This window comes from Anopheles merus, chromosome 2R (assembly GCF_017562075.2).
Source record: "Anopheles merus strain MAF chromosome 2R, AmerM5.1, whole genome shotgun sequence".
In the NCBI taxonomy this organism is placed as follows: domain Eukaryota; kingdom Metazoa; phylum Arthropoda; class Insecta; order Diptera; family Culicidae; genus Anopheles; species Anopheles merus.
In genome coordinates, this window is record NC_054082.1 from 37,031,209 (window position 1) to 37,045,441 (window position 14,233).

Here is a 14,233-nt window from a genome sequence, read left to right on the forward strand (position 1 = left end):
AAACCAAATTTGCGTTTCTTATCCGGGTTTCCCAAACAACTTGCATAATCATGCCGGCCTATGAGGCTTTCAAGGCTTATTAGGTACCACGCATCCGGATAATCAGTTTTTTGCTACAAAACGCAGTCCATACTAGCATTGATTCCACGACGGACATGTTGTTAATTCGTGCGAGTTTACGCCTCAATAACATGCCCATCATGCGTTCAAGCCTAGAATGGACCGTCCTCCCGTAGCAAAGACTTACTAACCGGCTATGTGGTACTGAATAAGTATCGAAAGCCTGTATAGGCAGGTATGCCATCTAGAACGTTACGCCAAACAAAAGAAAAAGAAGAAGTGAATGAAAAAATGTTTTGAAAGCGAATCAGTTTCATCAAAATAACTTTCATACAAACAAAATGTAATCTTAACACCACTCGTATGGTCCTATTGCCAAGTGCGCTCTTTTTCTTCCCTGATCGTTAGTTAGGATAAGGCTCGACTAGAATGTTAACCTTTTTTTTCAAGATACTTAGATAATGGCTACGATTCTTCATATAAAAAGACTTAAATAGATCATCCTGATTTACGTACATCTGCGTCTCGTGCGGAAACAGTAGCAGGCATACCTTCCGTCGTATACCTTCCAAGCGATATGAAGGATTGCCAGATGACATGAATTTTGTCCAAACACGGACATGCCTTATGTTATCAGTGGAATAATAAAGTATTTTAAAAGGATTAGCCTCCTCAATTGTGCGATTGATTAAGCGTGGCTATTAACACAACCAGTGATAGAAAACGGAAAAATTAATATGCACAAATATCAGCGTAAAGACACAATTGGCACGGTTATGGCGAATTGCTAGGAACACTATAGCCATAATTGGTACCTTGAGATGCAATCTTCAACTGAGATTTTCTACGATTTCAATGCACACCAAGTTAAAAAAAACTGTCGTGATCTACACTTTTCAGGCTTCAGTTCAGTTTAATTTTTATCTCTAATCAGATTTGTATGTTTGATACAGAGATTTCAAGACTGTTATGTTACACTTGTAAATAATTCCCAATAATTATACATTCAATTCATGTCCATTGATATCCTTTAACTGTTGTACTAGCGTATCCGAGCTGAGACATTTCAAAAAGCATTACAAGTATTTTCACAGTTTTCTTGATCGCCCCTTTCGTTATTCTACATTGAAAGGCAATGATGAAAAGCCCTAGCGAAACTAGTTCTGAGGTGGGTTGATCGGGCGCTACTACTCCATCCCGCCAAGCGTTTGCTATCGTTGGCAAAGTCGTTGGAAAGTGGCCACGCATTTCGATATAAAAACCCACCGATACCTTCGAAACCGTATCACAATCACTTCATTCGTCTAGCAAGAACACAGCAGCGGCCTAACCGTAGCTAGCACAACACTAAACACCTAAAATGGCATTCAAAGTAAGTGTCTTTGCCAGGATCACCAGAGAGGGCACGCTTACCCGGCCAGTCACGTGAATAAGATTTTACTGAGACACTCCCTTTTCACGCGATTCTTTTACAGTTCGCCGTCTTCGCCGCCATAGTGGCCGTTGCCAGCGCCGTCGCCATCCACCCCTCTCCGTTGGGAGCTTACCACGCTCCGCTCGGAGCCTACCACGCTCCGCTCGGAGCCTACCATGCTCCGCTCGGAGCCTACCACGCTCCTCTTGGAGCTTACCCTGCTGTGGCCAAGGTCGCTGCTCCTCTTGCCGTCGCTAAGGTTGCTGCTCCGTACGCTGAATACGATGCCAACCCTCAGTACAGCTACAGCTATGCCGTTGCCGTAAGTATTCTAGCCTCCCGAAACCGGAAGCTATCACTATGCCTGTACTAACAATCCGTCCGTCTGCTCCGTTCGACAGGATGCCGTGACTGGAGACAACAAGAACCAGCAGGAGTCCCGCTCCGGAGATGTTGTGACTGGATCCTACTCTCTGGTTGAGCCCGATGGTACCCGTCGTACTGTTGAGTACAACGCTGACCCCATCAACGGATTCAACGCCGTCGTCCACCGTGAGCCGCTGGCCGTCAAGGCTGTCGCCCCAATTGCCAAGTACGCTGCCCCGCTGGCCTACCCCGCCGTCGCCAAGGTTGCTGCCCCGTACGCTCCCTACGGATACCCAGCCTACGGCAAGGCCATCCTTGGTTAAGCCCTGTACACCATCACTAGAAATAATCGTGGAACTGTTCTTAAGTCCAGTGCCTAATGCCTGCGCCTGAAGTCATTAGTTAACGTCTTCCTCTATTTATTTCTTCCTTGTTCTTTACCTTATCGATCTTTATCTGTCTTTTATAACTTTTTTTGATAAAGACTTTTGTACATATGAAGCGGGGCTTTGTCAATACTGCTGCTGTAGACTTTTGTTTAGTGAAGCTATTGTTGCTGCTGCTAGAAGACGAGCTGATGAAAAATAAAACCAATTTCTACACAAGAATAAATCACCGAGCTTTTTAATAACAATAATCTTTCTAAAGTTTTGAAGACCGCTAGCGATAGTGTTTTGATAGCGATAGCGCTCCTTAAATTGATTTGCACAGTTAAAATTCAAAAAAAAAACTTTCTTTCTTATATAATTAAATTGTTTCAAGTTTGATACAGGATATCAAGAGCATAGCAAAAGCGCGTGATGAACAAATTAAAAACTTCACACACTATGAAATAATTGTCTCAGGTGATTATTGTGTGTGAAAATGATCCGGCAAGACACAAGGCGGACATAATATTCTTAAAAAAATACTATAAAAAGACAATTACAGACTGTGATAAAGACTATTTATGATATTTTGCATAAAAAATTCAAAGCCAAAGTTGGCAACAGTCCTAAAACCTGACAGAACTTGGTAATGGGCCAGCTGGCGGACATTAAAAAAACATATTAACAATATTGCTTACAGCTTTTTTCTGACTAGCATAGTATCACTAGCCTCGCAAACAATACATAAACTATCAAATAAGCTTAGATATGAGCAAACAAAATGAATTGTTAAAATATTAAAAAAAAAAAACAGTTTTTTCATGTACAGTTAAAAAAAACATTAAACTTAAAAGCTCCCTGATAACTTCGAATATTTATACCCTCTTACACGAGATTTTTATGTAGATGACCTTAACCAAAATTAATTTAAACCTTAAAGATCATTGATAAAGCCCTTTACATAGCTCTCGTTTTTGTCGTAGCATTGTTCATTAAAAGGTGTGTACGATACATGATTTAATGGATTTATGTTAATAATCCCAACATTACTAAATATTTTATCCCTTATTTGTTAGTTTTGTGTAACTTTATTATAATTCTACATGTTTTCTATTGTTACGACGAATGAATCACAATGTGTATCGCAAATACACTAGCGTTCTTGTATTCTGTGAATTGATTGAGCCAAATATTTGCTTTTAGTTAAGCAATGTTAACTGTTAGTTAAGCTTTTGTATAGTCAAAGGTACGTTTACTGTCAAAGAACAATACATCGCCCAACACATACAACAATACAATTATGCAGTTTTATACGTGTATCAGTTTGCAGTGATTTAGGAAAATGCAGTGGAATATGGACACAATAACTTATTAATAGAGTTTGAACGATAAACACAGAACATGGATTAAAATTAAATGGAACATTGTACAGAGAAAAGATTGTTTAAGAAAAATGATTTAAAATAAATTATCATATAATTCAAATATTTCAATATAAGTTAACGTACAACAATTATAATTTATCACAAATGCGAAAAATCAAACTACACATCAAATGTAGCTAGGAGTTCCATTATGCAAGACCGCCTAGAATTTGATACATTTATCCGAAAGCGTAAATAAAATTATAAAAAGTTGTATTATTAAAAAAAGCTCATAAACTCACAGTTTAAGTTATTTTTCATGAAAATGAAGTTATTTTGTTTGATAAACGATCGTAATAAGTTATGCCATTCATAATTTGCTAGTTTAATGATATTCTTTCCAAAAAATATTCATGAACATACAGACGTTATTTTGCTCGAATTTCCATCAGATGCCCACAGCATTGAAATGTCAAAAAGCAACATTTACTGTGATCTTTTACATCATTTAAACTTTCGAAAAAACCGAAGTTTACATTATTCCACTAGATAGCACTAGACAGCAAATCTAATGGAAAGTATGAAGTTCGTAACATAGATTTGAAATTTTGATTGATTTGAACATTGATTTAAAAAAAAAATAATACAGACGGAAACGCTGTGAAATTTGGTAAAGGATTTAAAAAAAATATTTTAAAAGGCCATCCGGACCAGCTACTCTATCATTATTTTTAAAAATGATTCTTTTTTTCTAAATCGTAATGATTTTGACTTCAACGTTCATTCGAGCTAATCAGCATTTATTTGATTAAATTTAATTTTTTTAATTAATTTTTCCTATATTCAATTCATTTATTTTCAAAAAAGTATTCTACTATACAAATATAAATTATTTTCACCACCAACAACACACATTTCCACGTTTTTATTGATCTATCCTTTCATTCTTACACATTGCAAGGTTGTGTGTATTGGACTGCCTAGTACACGGAAAGCCCAAACGAAACTAGTTCTGAGGTGGGTTGATCTGGCGCTACTACTCCATCCCGCCAAGCGTTTGCTATCGTTGGCAAAGTCGTTGGAAAGTGGCCACGCATTTCGATATAAAAACCCGCCGATACCTTCGAAACCGTATCACAATCACTTCATTCGTCTAGCAAGAACACAGCAGCGGCCTAACCGTAGCTAGCACAACACTAAACACCTAAAATGGCATTCAAAGTAAGTGTCTTTGCCAGGATCACCAGAGAGGGCACGCTTACCCGGCCAGTCACGTGAATAAGATTTTACTGAGACACTCCCTTTTCACGCGATTCTTTTACAGTTCGCCGTCTTCGCCGCCATAGTGGCCGTTGCCAGCGCCGTCGCCATCCACCCCTCTCCGTTGGGAGCTTACCACGCTCCGCTCGGAGCCTACCATGCTCCTCTGGGAGCCTACCATGCTCCGCTCGGAGCCTACCGTGCTCCTCTTGGAGCTTACCCTGCTGTGGCCAAGGTCGCTGCTCCTCTTGCCGTCGCTAAGGTTGCTGCTCCGTACGCTGAATACGATGCCAACCCTCAGTACAGCTACAGCTATGCCGTTGCCGTAAGTATTCTAGCCATCCGAAGCCTAAGACTACCAGTACGCCTGTACTAACAATCCGTCCGTCTGCTCTGTTCGACAGGATGCCGTGACTGGAGACAACAAGAACCAGCAGGAGTCCCGCTCCGGAGATGTTGTGACTGGATCCTACTCTCTGGTTGAGCCCGATGGTACCCGTCGTACTGTTGAGTACAACGCTGACCCCATCAACGGATTCAACGCCGTCGTCCACCGTGAGCCGCTGGCCGTCAAGGCTGTCGCCCCAATTGCCAACTACGCTGCTCCGCTGGCCTATCCTGCCGTCGCCAAGGTTGCTGCCCCGTACGCTCCTTACGGATACCCAGCTTACGGCAAGGCCATCCTTGGTTAAGCCCTCATCTTCATCCCATGAGACGCGAAATCGATTCCATTTTCCAGTACCCAATGCTCACGCTTCACCCTGAAGTCATTAGATAGCATCGCCTGTTATTTATTTTTCATCTCTTCATTTCCTTCTCATCGCTGTTTTTGTTACCCTATGAGCGATTTGAACATTCATGTACATATGAAAATGGGATTTGCTTCGCTACCAGAAGCTGCCTGAACACATGCTTATGTTAGCATTTTCTTTTAGCAAACCAATCGTGATTTGACTGTGTGTGACAAGATGTGTGAAACTATTGCTACTGTTGTGTAACAAGAAAAAATCAATTCAAATGTTGATACAAATAAAATCAGCATCACCAATTAAAAATGTGTTTTGTCTAATATCCATAGTAAGTGATGTAAGTATACTTTAGATTAAAAAAGTTTTCGTAGCGTGGGATCTATCAAAAACATGCACCTTTCACTTGTAGTTTATTTTGAAATGAATTTCTTGTTACTTATTTTTAATATTTAAATTGTAAAGTATAATGAAATTTACGGAAAACAATTTATTGTGACAATACAATAAATCATATCGATCCATTTAAAAACACTCAACACATTTAAATACAATGATAGGAAGGAGACAGGAAGGATACCACAAGCTTGCAAGTCAAAAATCAACAATAGTTGTTAAGTTGCATTCAAAATTGTGCTAATGAAGAGTTATTTTACTCCATTTTATTTAATTTTCCCCCAAACTCTAAATGCTTTAAGAAACTATTAAGCTCAGTAGCTGACGTTTTCAATGAAGAATGAAAAATTGAGTCCACGAGGTACTACCTTTAGACGACACGATTCTTGGATAGCAAATGGAAAGCGTTTTGCATCTACACGACACAAATCTGCGTAAATTTGAATACGAATTTCATAAGTTCTCCTATCAAAATGGAGTTTACATTCCAAAATACACAGCATTTGTAACCCATGTAAAAATAGGCCACAAAAGTGAAAATTTCTTCTATCCACCAACCATGCTGCTGCTGCTTGCTGTTTGTAAACTATAAGCTGAACCAAATTAGAAAGATTTTTTAGACTGGATTCGTGTCGGTTAAACGTAATTTATAACCGATACGTATTGATGAATGATAAACGACACGTTAGTCTGCTCTTGTTGGACTTCTCAGCGGAAGTATTGACTGCCCGGCGCTGCTGTCATCGGTAAATTTATATGTGCCTGCAAGAACCCTTCGAGCTCGGACGTTGTTAAGCAACGAGGAGCCTCGCAAATCCTTTGGCGCTTGAGTTCCGTTATTTCGTATGTACCAAACCCTGAACGCGGTATCGGACGACTTTGAATCTAGAACTACGGCTGTATAACTGTTGTCTAGTCTTAATTTCCTGCGTCCTGATAATGTGACCCGTTGATCTCTATTAATTTTAATTTCATTCCGAAGGAATAATAATAATAATAATTATTATTATTATTATTATTATTATTATTATTATTATTATTATAATCATAATAATAATAATAATAATAATAATAATAATAATAATAATAATAATAATAATAATAATAATAATAATAATAATAATAATAGTAGTAGTAGTAGTAGTAGTAGTAGTAGTAGTAGTAATAACAATATTAAAAATAATAACACTAATGACTATGACTATCCTATTATGCTTAAAGTAATATGACATTGATAGCTTATCATTCATTCACGGCTAAAACAGGCTTACACCGACCTAGGAGAGACGGTGATAGCGTCAAATAAGAAGTCAATCAATTTATTTTAAATGTTTAATTCAGTTTTTGGAACCATGTGTTCTAATTTGTATATTTTTAAATCGCATAAATAATAAAGTGGTATTTTGCATAGAACACTCGTCTTCTCGTATAAGACTAGATAATATCGATTCCCGATCGGTCCATTTCCCTTTAGTAAGGACGGACTATTCGTCTGCGTGGTACTAACATGTTTCAGAAACCTCTAAATGTTGGTAAATGAGATATTATGATTTACAAGTCAATTTTAAAAGCTATTGTGGAGTTTTCAGATTAGGTGTATGATAATATTTAACACATGAATATTGATGTAATTATGATCATAACCTAACTAAACAACAAATCCCTTCCATTTTTAGTGTTTCTTAGTACCTTAAGGATGCGGTAGGGACAGTTCTTTAAAAATGAACAGACCGGGTTCGTCGCTAGTTGACCAATTACCATATAAGTCCCAGTTTTTCACCGTTCGGACAATTTTGCTAGCTTTAAATTGATGGGAAATTTCTTAATATACTTGAATTGTATCATTGTATTGTATCAATTGTAGTTCGGAAAGTATCTCCATACTTTCTCAATAGTGAAACACCCTTTTGTAACAGCTACCATGTGTGAGGTTTACAATTACAATGTTACATCCACCGTAACGAAATTACTAGTAGTGGAAAAGAAAATCTAAAAGGCTTCAAAATGACTGTTGTTTTTTTTCTCACCAAAGTAAAATAAATTACTGCCGACACCTATACTAAATGCATACGAACTTGTTTAAAGCCTTGATTTTCCCCCAATATGACAATGTTTGATTTAAAATATAATCAATACAGGATATTCAAACTCAAAAACACAACAAAACCGTTGTCGATCAAGGCCTGCCTGCACCGCGAGTGGGCTTAGCTTTCAGTGGTTTATTGATTACCCATAGCAGCCTAGCCAGTCTGCAGCATACTATAGGGGGGGGGGGTTTATGGTACTTTCGGGGCTTGATCCTATGAAGGGTATGATGTTAAGTCATACAAAATTTCATTCATGCTAAATACTAACTAGTCCATTCGCCCCCTTGATACGCCTGTAAGTTTGAATACTTGTACAGTGGTATTCACTGTTCCCTTCTCTAATCACCTAAATGGACGGACTCCTTTCGCAGTAGCAGCAATAAATGACAAAAACAAAACAAGTTCTCTCGTGGGCTGCTCTAGTGCCACACTTGTGACCGCTGAGTACCCCTCCCAATACCCCAGCCCCAGCCATTTGGAAAGTGGCCACGCATTTCGATATAAAAACCCGCCGATACCTTCGAAACCGTATCACAATCACTTCATTCGTCTAGCAAGAACACAGCAGCGGCCTAACCGTAGCTAGCACAACACTAAACACCTAAAATGGCATTCAAAGTAAGTGTCTTTGCCAGGATCACCAGAGAGGGCACGCTTACCCGGCCAGTCACGTGAATAAGATTTTACTGAGACACTCCCTTTTCACGCGATTCTTTTACAGTTCGCCGTCTTCGCCGCCATAGTGGCCGTTGCCAGCGCCGTCGCCATCCACCCCTCTCCGTTGGGAGCTTACCACGCTCCGCTCGGAGCCTACCATGCTCCTCTGGGAGCCTACCATGCTCCGCTCGGAGCCTACCGTGCTCCTCTTGGAGCTTACCCTGCTGTGGCCAAGGTCGCTGCTCCTCTTGCCGTCGCTAAGGTTGCTGCTCCGTACGCTGAATACGATGCCAACCCTCAGTACAGCTACAGCTATGCCGTTGCCGTAAGTATTCTAGCCATCCGAAGCCTAAGACTACCAGCACGCCTGTACTAACAATCCGTCCGTCTGCTCCGTTCGACAGGATGCCGTGACTGGAGACAACAAGAACCAGCAGGAGTCCCGCTCCGGAGATGTTGTGACTGGATCCTACTCTCTGGTTGAGCCCGATGGCACCCGTCGTACTGTTGAGTACAACGCTGACCCCATCAACGGATTCAACGCCGTCGTCCACCGTGAGCCGCTGGCCGTCAAGGCTGTCGCCCCAATTGCCAAGTACGCTGCCCCGCTGGCCTACCCCGCCGTCGCCAAGGTTGCTGCCCCGTACGCTCCCTACGGATACCCAGCTTACGGAAAGGCCATCCTTGGTTAAGCCCTCATCTTCATCCCATGAGACGCGAAATCCATTACATTTTCCAGTACCTAATGCTCACGCTTCACCCTGAAGTCATTAGATAGCATCGCCTGTTATTTATTTCTCATCTCTTCATTTCCTTCTCATCGCTGTTTTTGTTACCCTATGAGCGATTTGAACATTCATGTACATATGAAAATGGGATTTGCTTCGCCAACAGTAGCTGCCCGCAGACATGATAATGCTAACAATTTCGTTTAGCAAACAAACCGTGATTTGATTGTGTGTGACAAGATGTGTGAATCTTGTGTTGCTGTGTTGTACATACAAATGATCAACATGAAGGTTGACTGAAATAAAAGCAAATTCTACAAAAGAAAACATGTTGGATTTATAATTCATTTGCAGACGAATTTGATTATATCATTTGAAGATTTGTCCACAATTAGACCAGACTACATAATTTCTAAAAAAAGATATATCAAGATAACTATATTCCATCAGCCTTCAATAGCAAGCAACAAATGCTACAAAAAATGTACCCTAGGCATATTTATCGTTTTGTATAAAAGTCGTTTATTATTACTAACATAATCAAACTCATTTTATAAATTTTATTTGTTCTTTGAGCGAATTGGACTGTTTCGACACGCTCAGCATATCTCGAGGACGACCTTTATGTTTCATGTGTGCAAAACAGTTTTTTTCCTACAAACCTTTATGACAAATATTGTCCGTCGTAACGTATTAAGGCATCAACATTGGTATACCTTTACCTTATTTGAATTTACCTTATTTTACCTTATTATTTGACCAGTATACCTTTACCTTATTTGAAGGAACACCTTCGAGAAAATCAATGAGGTATATACAAGCCATTCGATATAAGGCCACTTTCAGACTCAATGTAAATTAAATTTGATCTAATTCATTACCCATTACTTAGCCATACAAAATTATTTTTCTGTGTACGATTGAATGAGATAATTGCCACCATATACCAAAATATTATGTTTTTTTCATACGTTTCGAGCAGTCCAACTAGCCCAAGTTATAGTGCAACAATTCATCTATCAAAGTCATCTATTCTTCGCTTGTTTACTCTAGTAATACATCTGAACATTTTAAAATATATCAGCAACTGATTAGAACAACGACCTGGAATGATGTTAATGACCTGAGAAAAACTGCTAGGTCGGTGCAATTGTATAATCCTAACTAATGTGTATAGCCTCATAACTAAATGACTCATCATTCTTATATCCTATACTTTCTACTTGAATCAACTTCTATTTAAAATTGGCTTAAACGTTCTAAATAGTTTCTGCGTTTACTTCCTCATACGATCACGAAAAATGCTTGATAAGTTTCGCTTACTATACACCCATATTATTATTTATTTATTTCATATATAACCGACGGACCATCGTGTCTAATCGGCAACCTTATAATTAAATTAAGGAGCATATAAATAAACCTCTAGTTATGTATTATCATGTAGAAAAAATATGAAGAAACAATAATAACAAATAGCATATGGATAACAAGGGTAATAAGCTGGAGTATTACCCAAAAATTAAACAATTTATCAATTAAAATACATATCTGACCAGGTTGAGCCGGTCTCATGGTACAGTCGTCAACTCGTACGACTTAACAACATGCCCGTCATGGGTTCAAGCCCCAAATAGACCGTGCCGCCATACGTAGGACTGACTATCCTACTAGGGGGGGGAAATCAATAAGTCACTGAAAGCCAACCCCACAAGTGGGTTGGCAGGCCTTGACCGGCATCGGTTGTTGAGCCAAAGAAGAAGAAGAAGAAGATCTGATCAGGTAATCCAAAGAGACTGAATCCTAAGTCAAGGAGTGTCAAAATTTCGATCAGGAATGTCACGCAAGAAACTATTACATCATCTAAACATGAATGGGAAATCAATTAGTCACTGAAAGCCAAACCCACAAGTGGTGCAGGCAGGCCTTGACCGACAACGGTTGTTGAGCCAAAGAAGAGGAAGAAACATGAATAGAAAACCGGATGTGTTTCAAGGTATGTAGAAATATCGAATAATGCTATAATGTGTTTTCTAATTAAGTTATACTACAATGAATACCAAATGAGCAGCACTGAACATGACTGTTCAAACGAAAGCCTGTATTATTGAAAGAACAAAAGTTGCTCGGACATTCCCTGTAGCCATACTCCATCGTCGCTTGGCTCTTCAAAACCTTACATTACCGCCATTATTCAATCTCCAAATCCGCCCAACGAAAACTGCACCCATTCTTGGAAGGAATTCGCAGTGCTCAACAGTCAAGAACGCACCGAGCAAACGCCTCAACGCCACTGGACACACTACGCGCAACCGGCATACGTATCAAAAATGACCAATAAATTAAGATTTGGCAGTATCGCACACCCACCCAACTACGCAACGGCACGCAGTTGCGTCAGGGGGGGAGGTGTATCTGACCAGTGCAGACGGTTTTTCTGCGCACAAGGCTTACCATCCCCTACTACCCCCGTCATTCTCGACCGCGTCTCGTCTGGACAGGACAGGCGACTTGTAGAGCGCATGTTGCACTATGTCCAACGCACTATTGCTGGCCCTGGGGTTACATTGCCGTTGGTTGTCGGTGGTAAAAGTTCGACTGCCGTCGAAATTGTCATTGATATTATTTTCCTTAAGTTGCATGTTGTACACCACTTGCTACAAGGTGCGTTTTGAGCAGAAGGAAAACGATAAATTCAGTCGGACGGGAGAAAGAAAAAACAACCATAAAGTAGCTCATATCAGATTTGTTCAGGCGGGGTTTTTTTTACAGTGACAGTTCAAAGTTCCACTCCCAAAGTGCAAGCCTGCTGCAGCCGAACCTGGGTGTGCACGACCATGTGAAGGATGGTTTGGAGCCTTTTTTTTGCTGGTACGCCCTCTAGTGGACAGAAATGTTGCTTCCCAGAACGGGTTGGCGTGTTGCGTGTGGAGAGTGTCAGCCAAGCTTTAATAGATTTCGTATATAAAGCAATGCGAAAATTAGATTAGTACACATTCATCAGACTCAGTTCTAACAGTACAGGACCCAACACAGCACAAGAGAAAATGGCCCTCCGGGTAAGATGCAGCAGCAAAAGGGCTGATTCTACTCTAAAGCAACCTGCGACTATATTCGATTTGGTTTCACAGTTTGCCGTTCTTGCCGCGTTCGTCGCTACCGCCAGTGCCGTCGCCATCGGATATCCGGCTCCCTACGGTGCTTACCCGGCGGTGGCCAAGGTTGCTGCTCCGTTGGCCGACTACGACCCCAACCCGCAGTACAGCTACAGTTACGCGGTATCGGTAAGTATGCACCGGTCCAGCAACACCAGCGATCCATCATGGATGCTGGGGAATGTGCATCACCGTTTACATTTTCTACCCGTCCCTCCGATATTGCTAGGATGCTCTCACCGGTGACAACAAGAGCCAGCAGGAGTCTCGCTCGGGAGATGTCGTCAGCGGATCGTACTCGCTCATCGAACCCGACGGCACCCAGCGTGTCGTTGAGTACACTGCCGACCCGGTCAACGGATTCAACGCCGTCGTCCACCGTGGAGCTGGTGTGGTAAAGGCTGTGGCCCCAGTAGCAAAGTTCGCTGCCCCGCTGGCCTACCCCGCAGTCGCCAAGGTTGCGGCTCCGCTGTACGGTTAAATCATGCCTCACGGATATCCCCCACCATGTCTAGATATTTATTAGTCTTCCCAAGTTTACCCCAAAATCCTCCCATCCCTTCACATCCTTTGCAAATGAGAGCTTCTCGAAAATGTAGTTATTTTTGTTTGACTGTGTGACTGAATAAAGTGCAAGATGGTTATAAAAATCATAACAAAAACTATGTAAAAATTATATCCCAAAAATATCACATAATGTATAGATATGTACACAGGTGCTAGGCAAACACACGGTCGCAAGCGAGCCATCGAAGTCCACGTGCGGTGTCGTGTTCCAAACGGGAACCATATTGGAAGCGGATTCCCCACGGGTGCGGTGTCGTATGGATTGTAATTGTAATTGTTTATTTCTCGTTCAATGGATAACAGTGATTGGATGGACCGTCCGGTTTGCAGACGACACCATACAGACGGGACGAACATGATCACGTCAGGCGGTTGACTATGTGACCGGCAGGCGGAGAACACTAAGCAGCACCGAAACATCAAATCTAGCAAATTAGTCAAAGTTTCGGAGCCGAACAATAAATAAGTCTTTTTAAAAACTCACTCGGAAGCTTCCCAAATGTAATTGTATAATTGTTGTTTGTCGGTACAATCACAACAAATTAATAATGATACACACGAGCTCGAAATTAAATACATATAACCACAATAATCCTCCTTAGCTAATGCTGTAGTATTTTAGTGAAATCTGATATATTTCATTATCCGTCCAATTATAAATATATTATCAGAACATACGACCTAAGTTGTATCCGTTTGACTAAATCCTCATTCTGATTGTAAATCTTCGTTTGAATCTAACGTTTACCACCTTTCCCGAAAGAGGATTCATTCGCTATCGAACGATCGATCGAAGTTTGCTATTCTTCTTCTTCTACTTCTATTACTTGGCGTAACGTCCTACGCGGACATGCCCGCCTATATAGGCTTTCAAGACCTATTCAGTACCACGCAGCCGGGTATTAATTCCTTGCTACGGGCGGGCGGTACATATGAGGCTTGAACACATGACTGGCATGTTATTAGATCATACGTGTTAACGACTGTACCGGACGGCCCCCTAGTTTACGATTACATTTGGCCTAACATTACATTACAGGAACAGATTGACATTCTATTTGGCTA

The 14,233-nt window shown here is 40.6% G+C and overlaps 5 protein-coding genes across 6 annotated transcripts in view; 4 read left to right on the forward strand and 1 right to left on the reverse strand.

The window, feature by feature from the left end:
• The window catches only part of LOC121590481 (neurobeachin-like protein 1), a 63,211-nt gene that overhangs the window by 26,826 nt on the left and 22,152 nt on the right, over positions 1 to 14,233 (reverse strand). The gene's annotated exons all lie outside the window — the stretch shown is intronic.
• LOC121590488 (larval cuticle protein A2B-like) lies at positions 1,348 to 2,462 on the forward strand. The gene is made up of 3 exons (XM_041910225.1): positions 1,348 to 1,432; positions 1,536 to 1,796; positions 1,876 to 2,462. Exons 1-3 carry the CDS (start codon positions 1,421 to 1,423, stop codon positions 2,161 to 2,163), a joined length of 561 nt encoding a protein of 186 aa, XP_041766159.1. The 5' UTR covers positions 1,348 to 1,420; the 3' UTR covers positions 2,164 to 2,462.
• LOC121590487 (larval cuticle protein A2B-like) lies at positions 4,691 to 5,887 on the forward strand. Its single transcript, XM_041910224.1, has 3 exons — positions 4,691 to 4,793; positions 4,897 to 5,157; positions 5,237 to 5,887. The coding sequence occupies exons 1-3, from the start codon at positions 4,782 to 4,784 to the stop codon at positions 5,522 to 5,524; spliced, it is 561 nt and encodes a 186-aa protein (XP_041766158.1). The 5' UTR covers positions 4,691 to 4,781; the 3' UTR covers positions 5,525 to 5,887.
• Positions 8,577 to 9,773, forward strand: LOC121590486 (larval cuticle protein A2B-like). Its single transcript, XM_041910223.1, has 3 exons — positions 8,577 to 8,679; positions 8,783 to 9,043; positions 9,123 to 9,773. Exons 1-3 carry the CDS (start codon positions 8,668 to 8,670, stop codon positions 9,408 to 9,410), a joined length of 561 nt encoding a protein of 186 aa, XP_041766157.1. The 5' UTR covers positions 8,577 to 8,667; the 3' UTR covers positions 9,411 to 9,773.
• LOC121587792 (cuticle protein-like) overlaps positions 12,422 to 14,233 on the forward strand; it is a 4,761-nt gene continuing 2,949 nt past the window's right edge. The window contains exons 1-3 of the mRNA XM_041904944.1: positions 12,422 to 12,505; positions 12,578 to 12,730; positions 12,831 to 13,077. Of these exons, the coding sequence (XP_041760878.1) occupies positions 12,494 to 12,505; positions 12,578 to 12,730; positions 12,831 to 13,077 (412 nt within the window). The 5' untranslated portion in view covers positions 12,422 to 12,493. The remainder of the gene's footprint in view (positions 12,506 to 12,577; positions 12,731 to 12,830; positions 13,078 to 14,233) is intronic.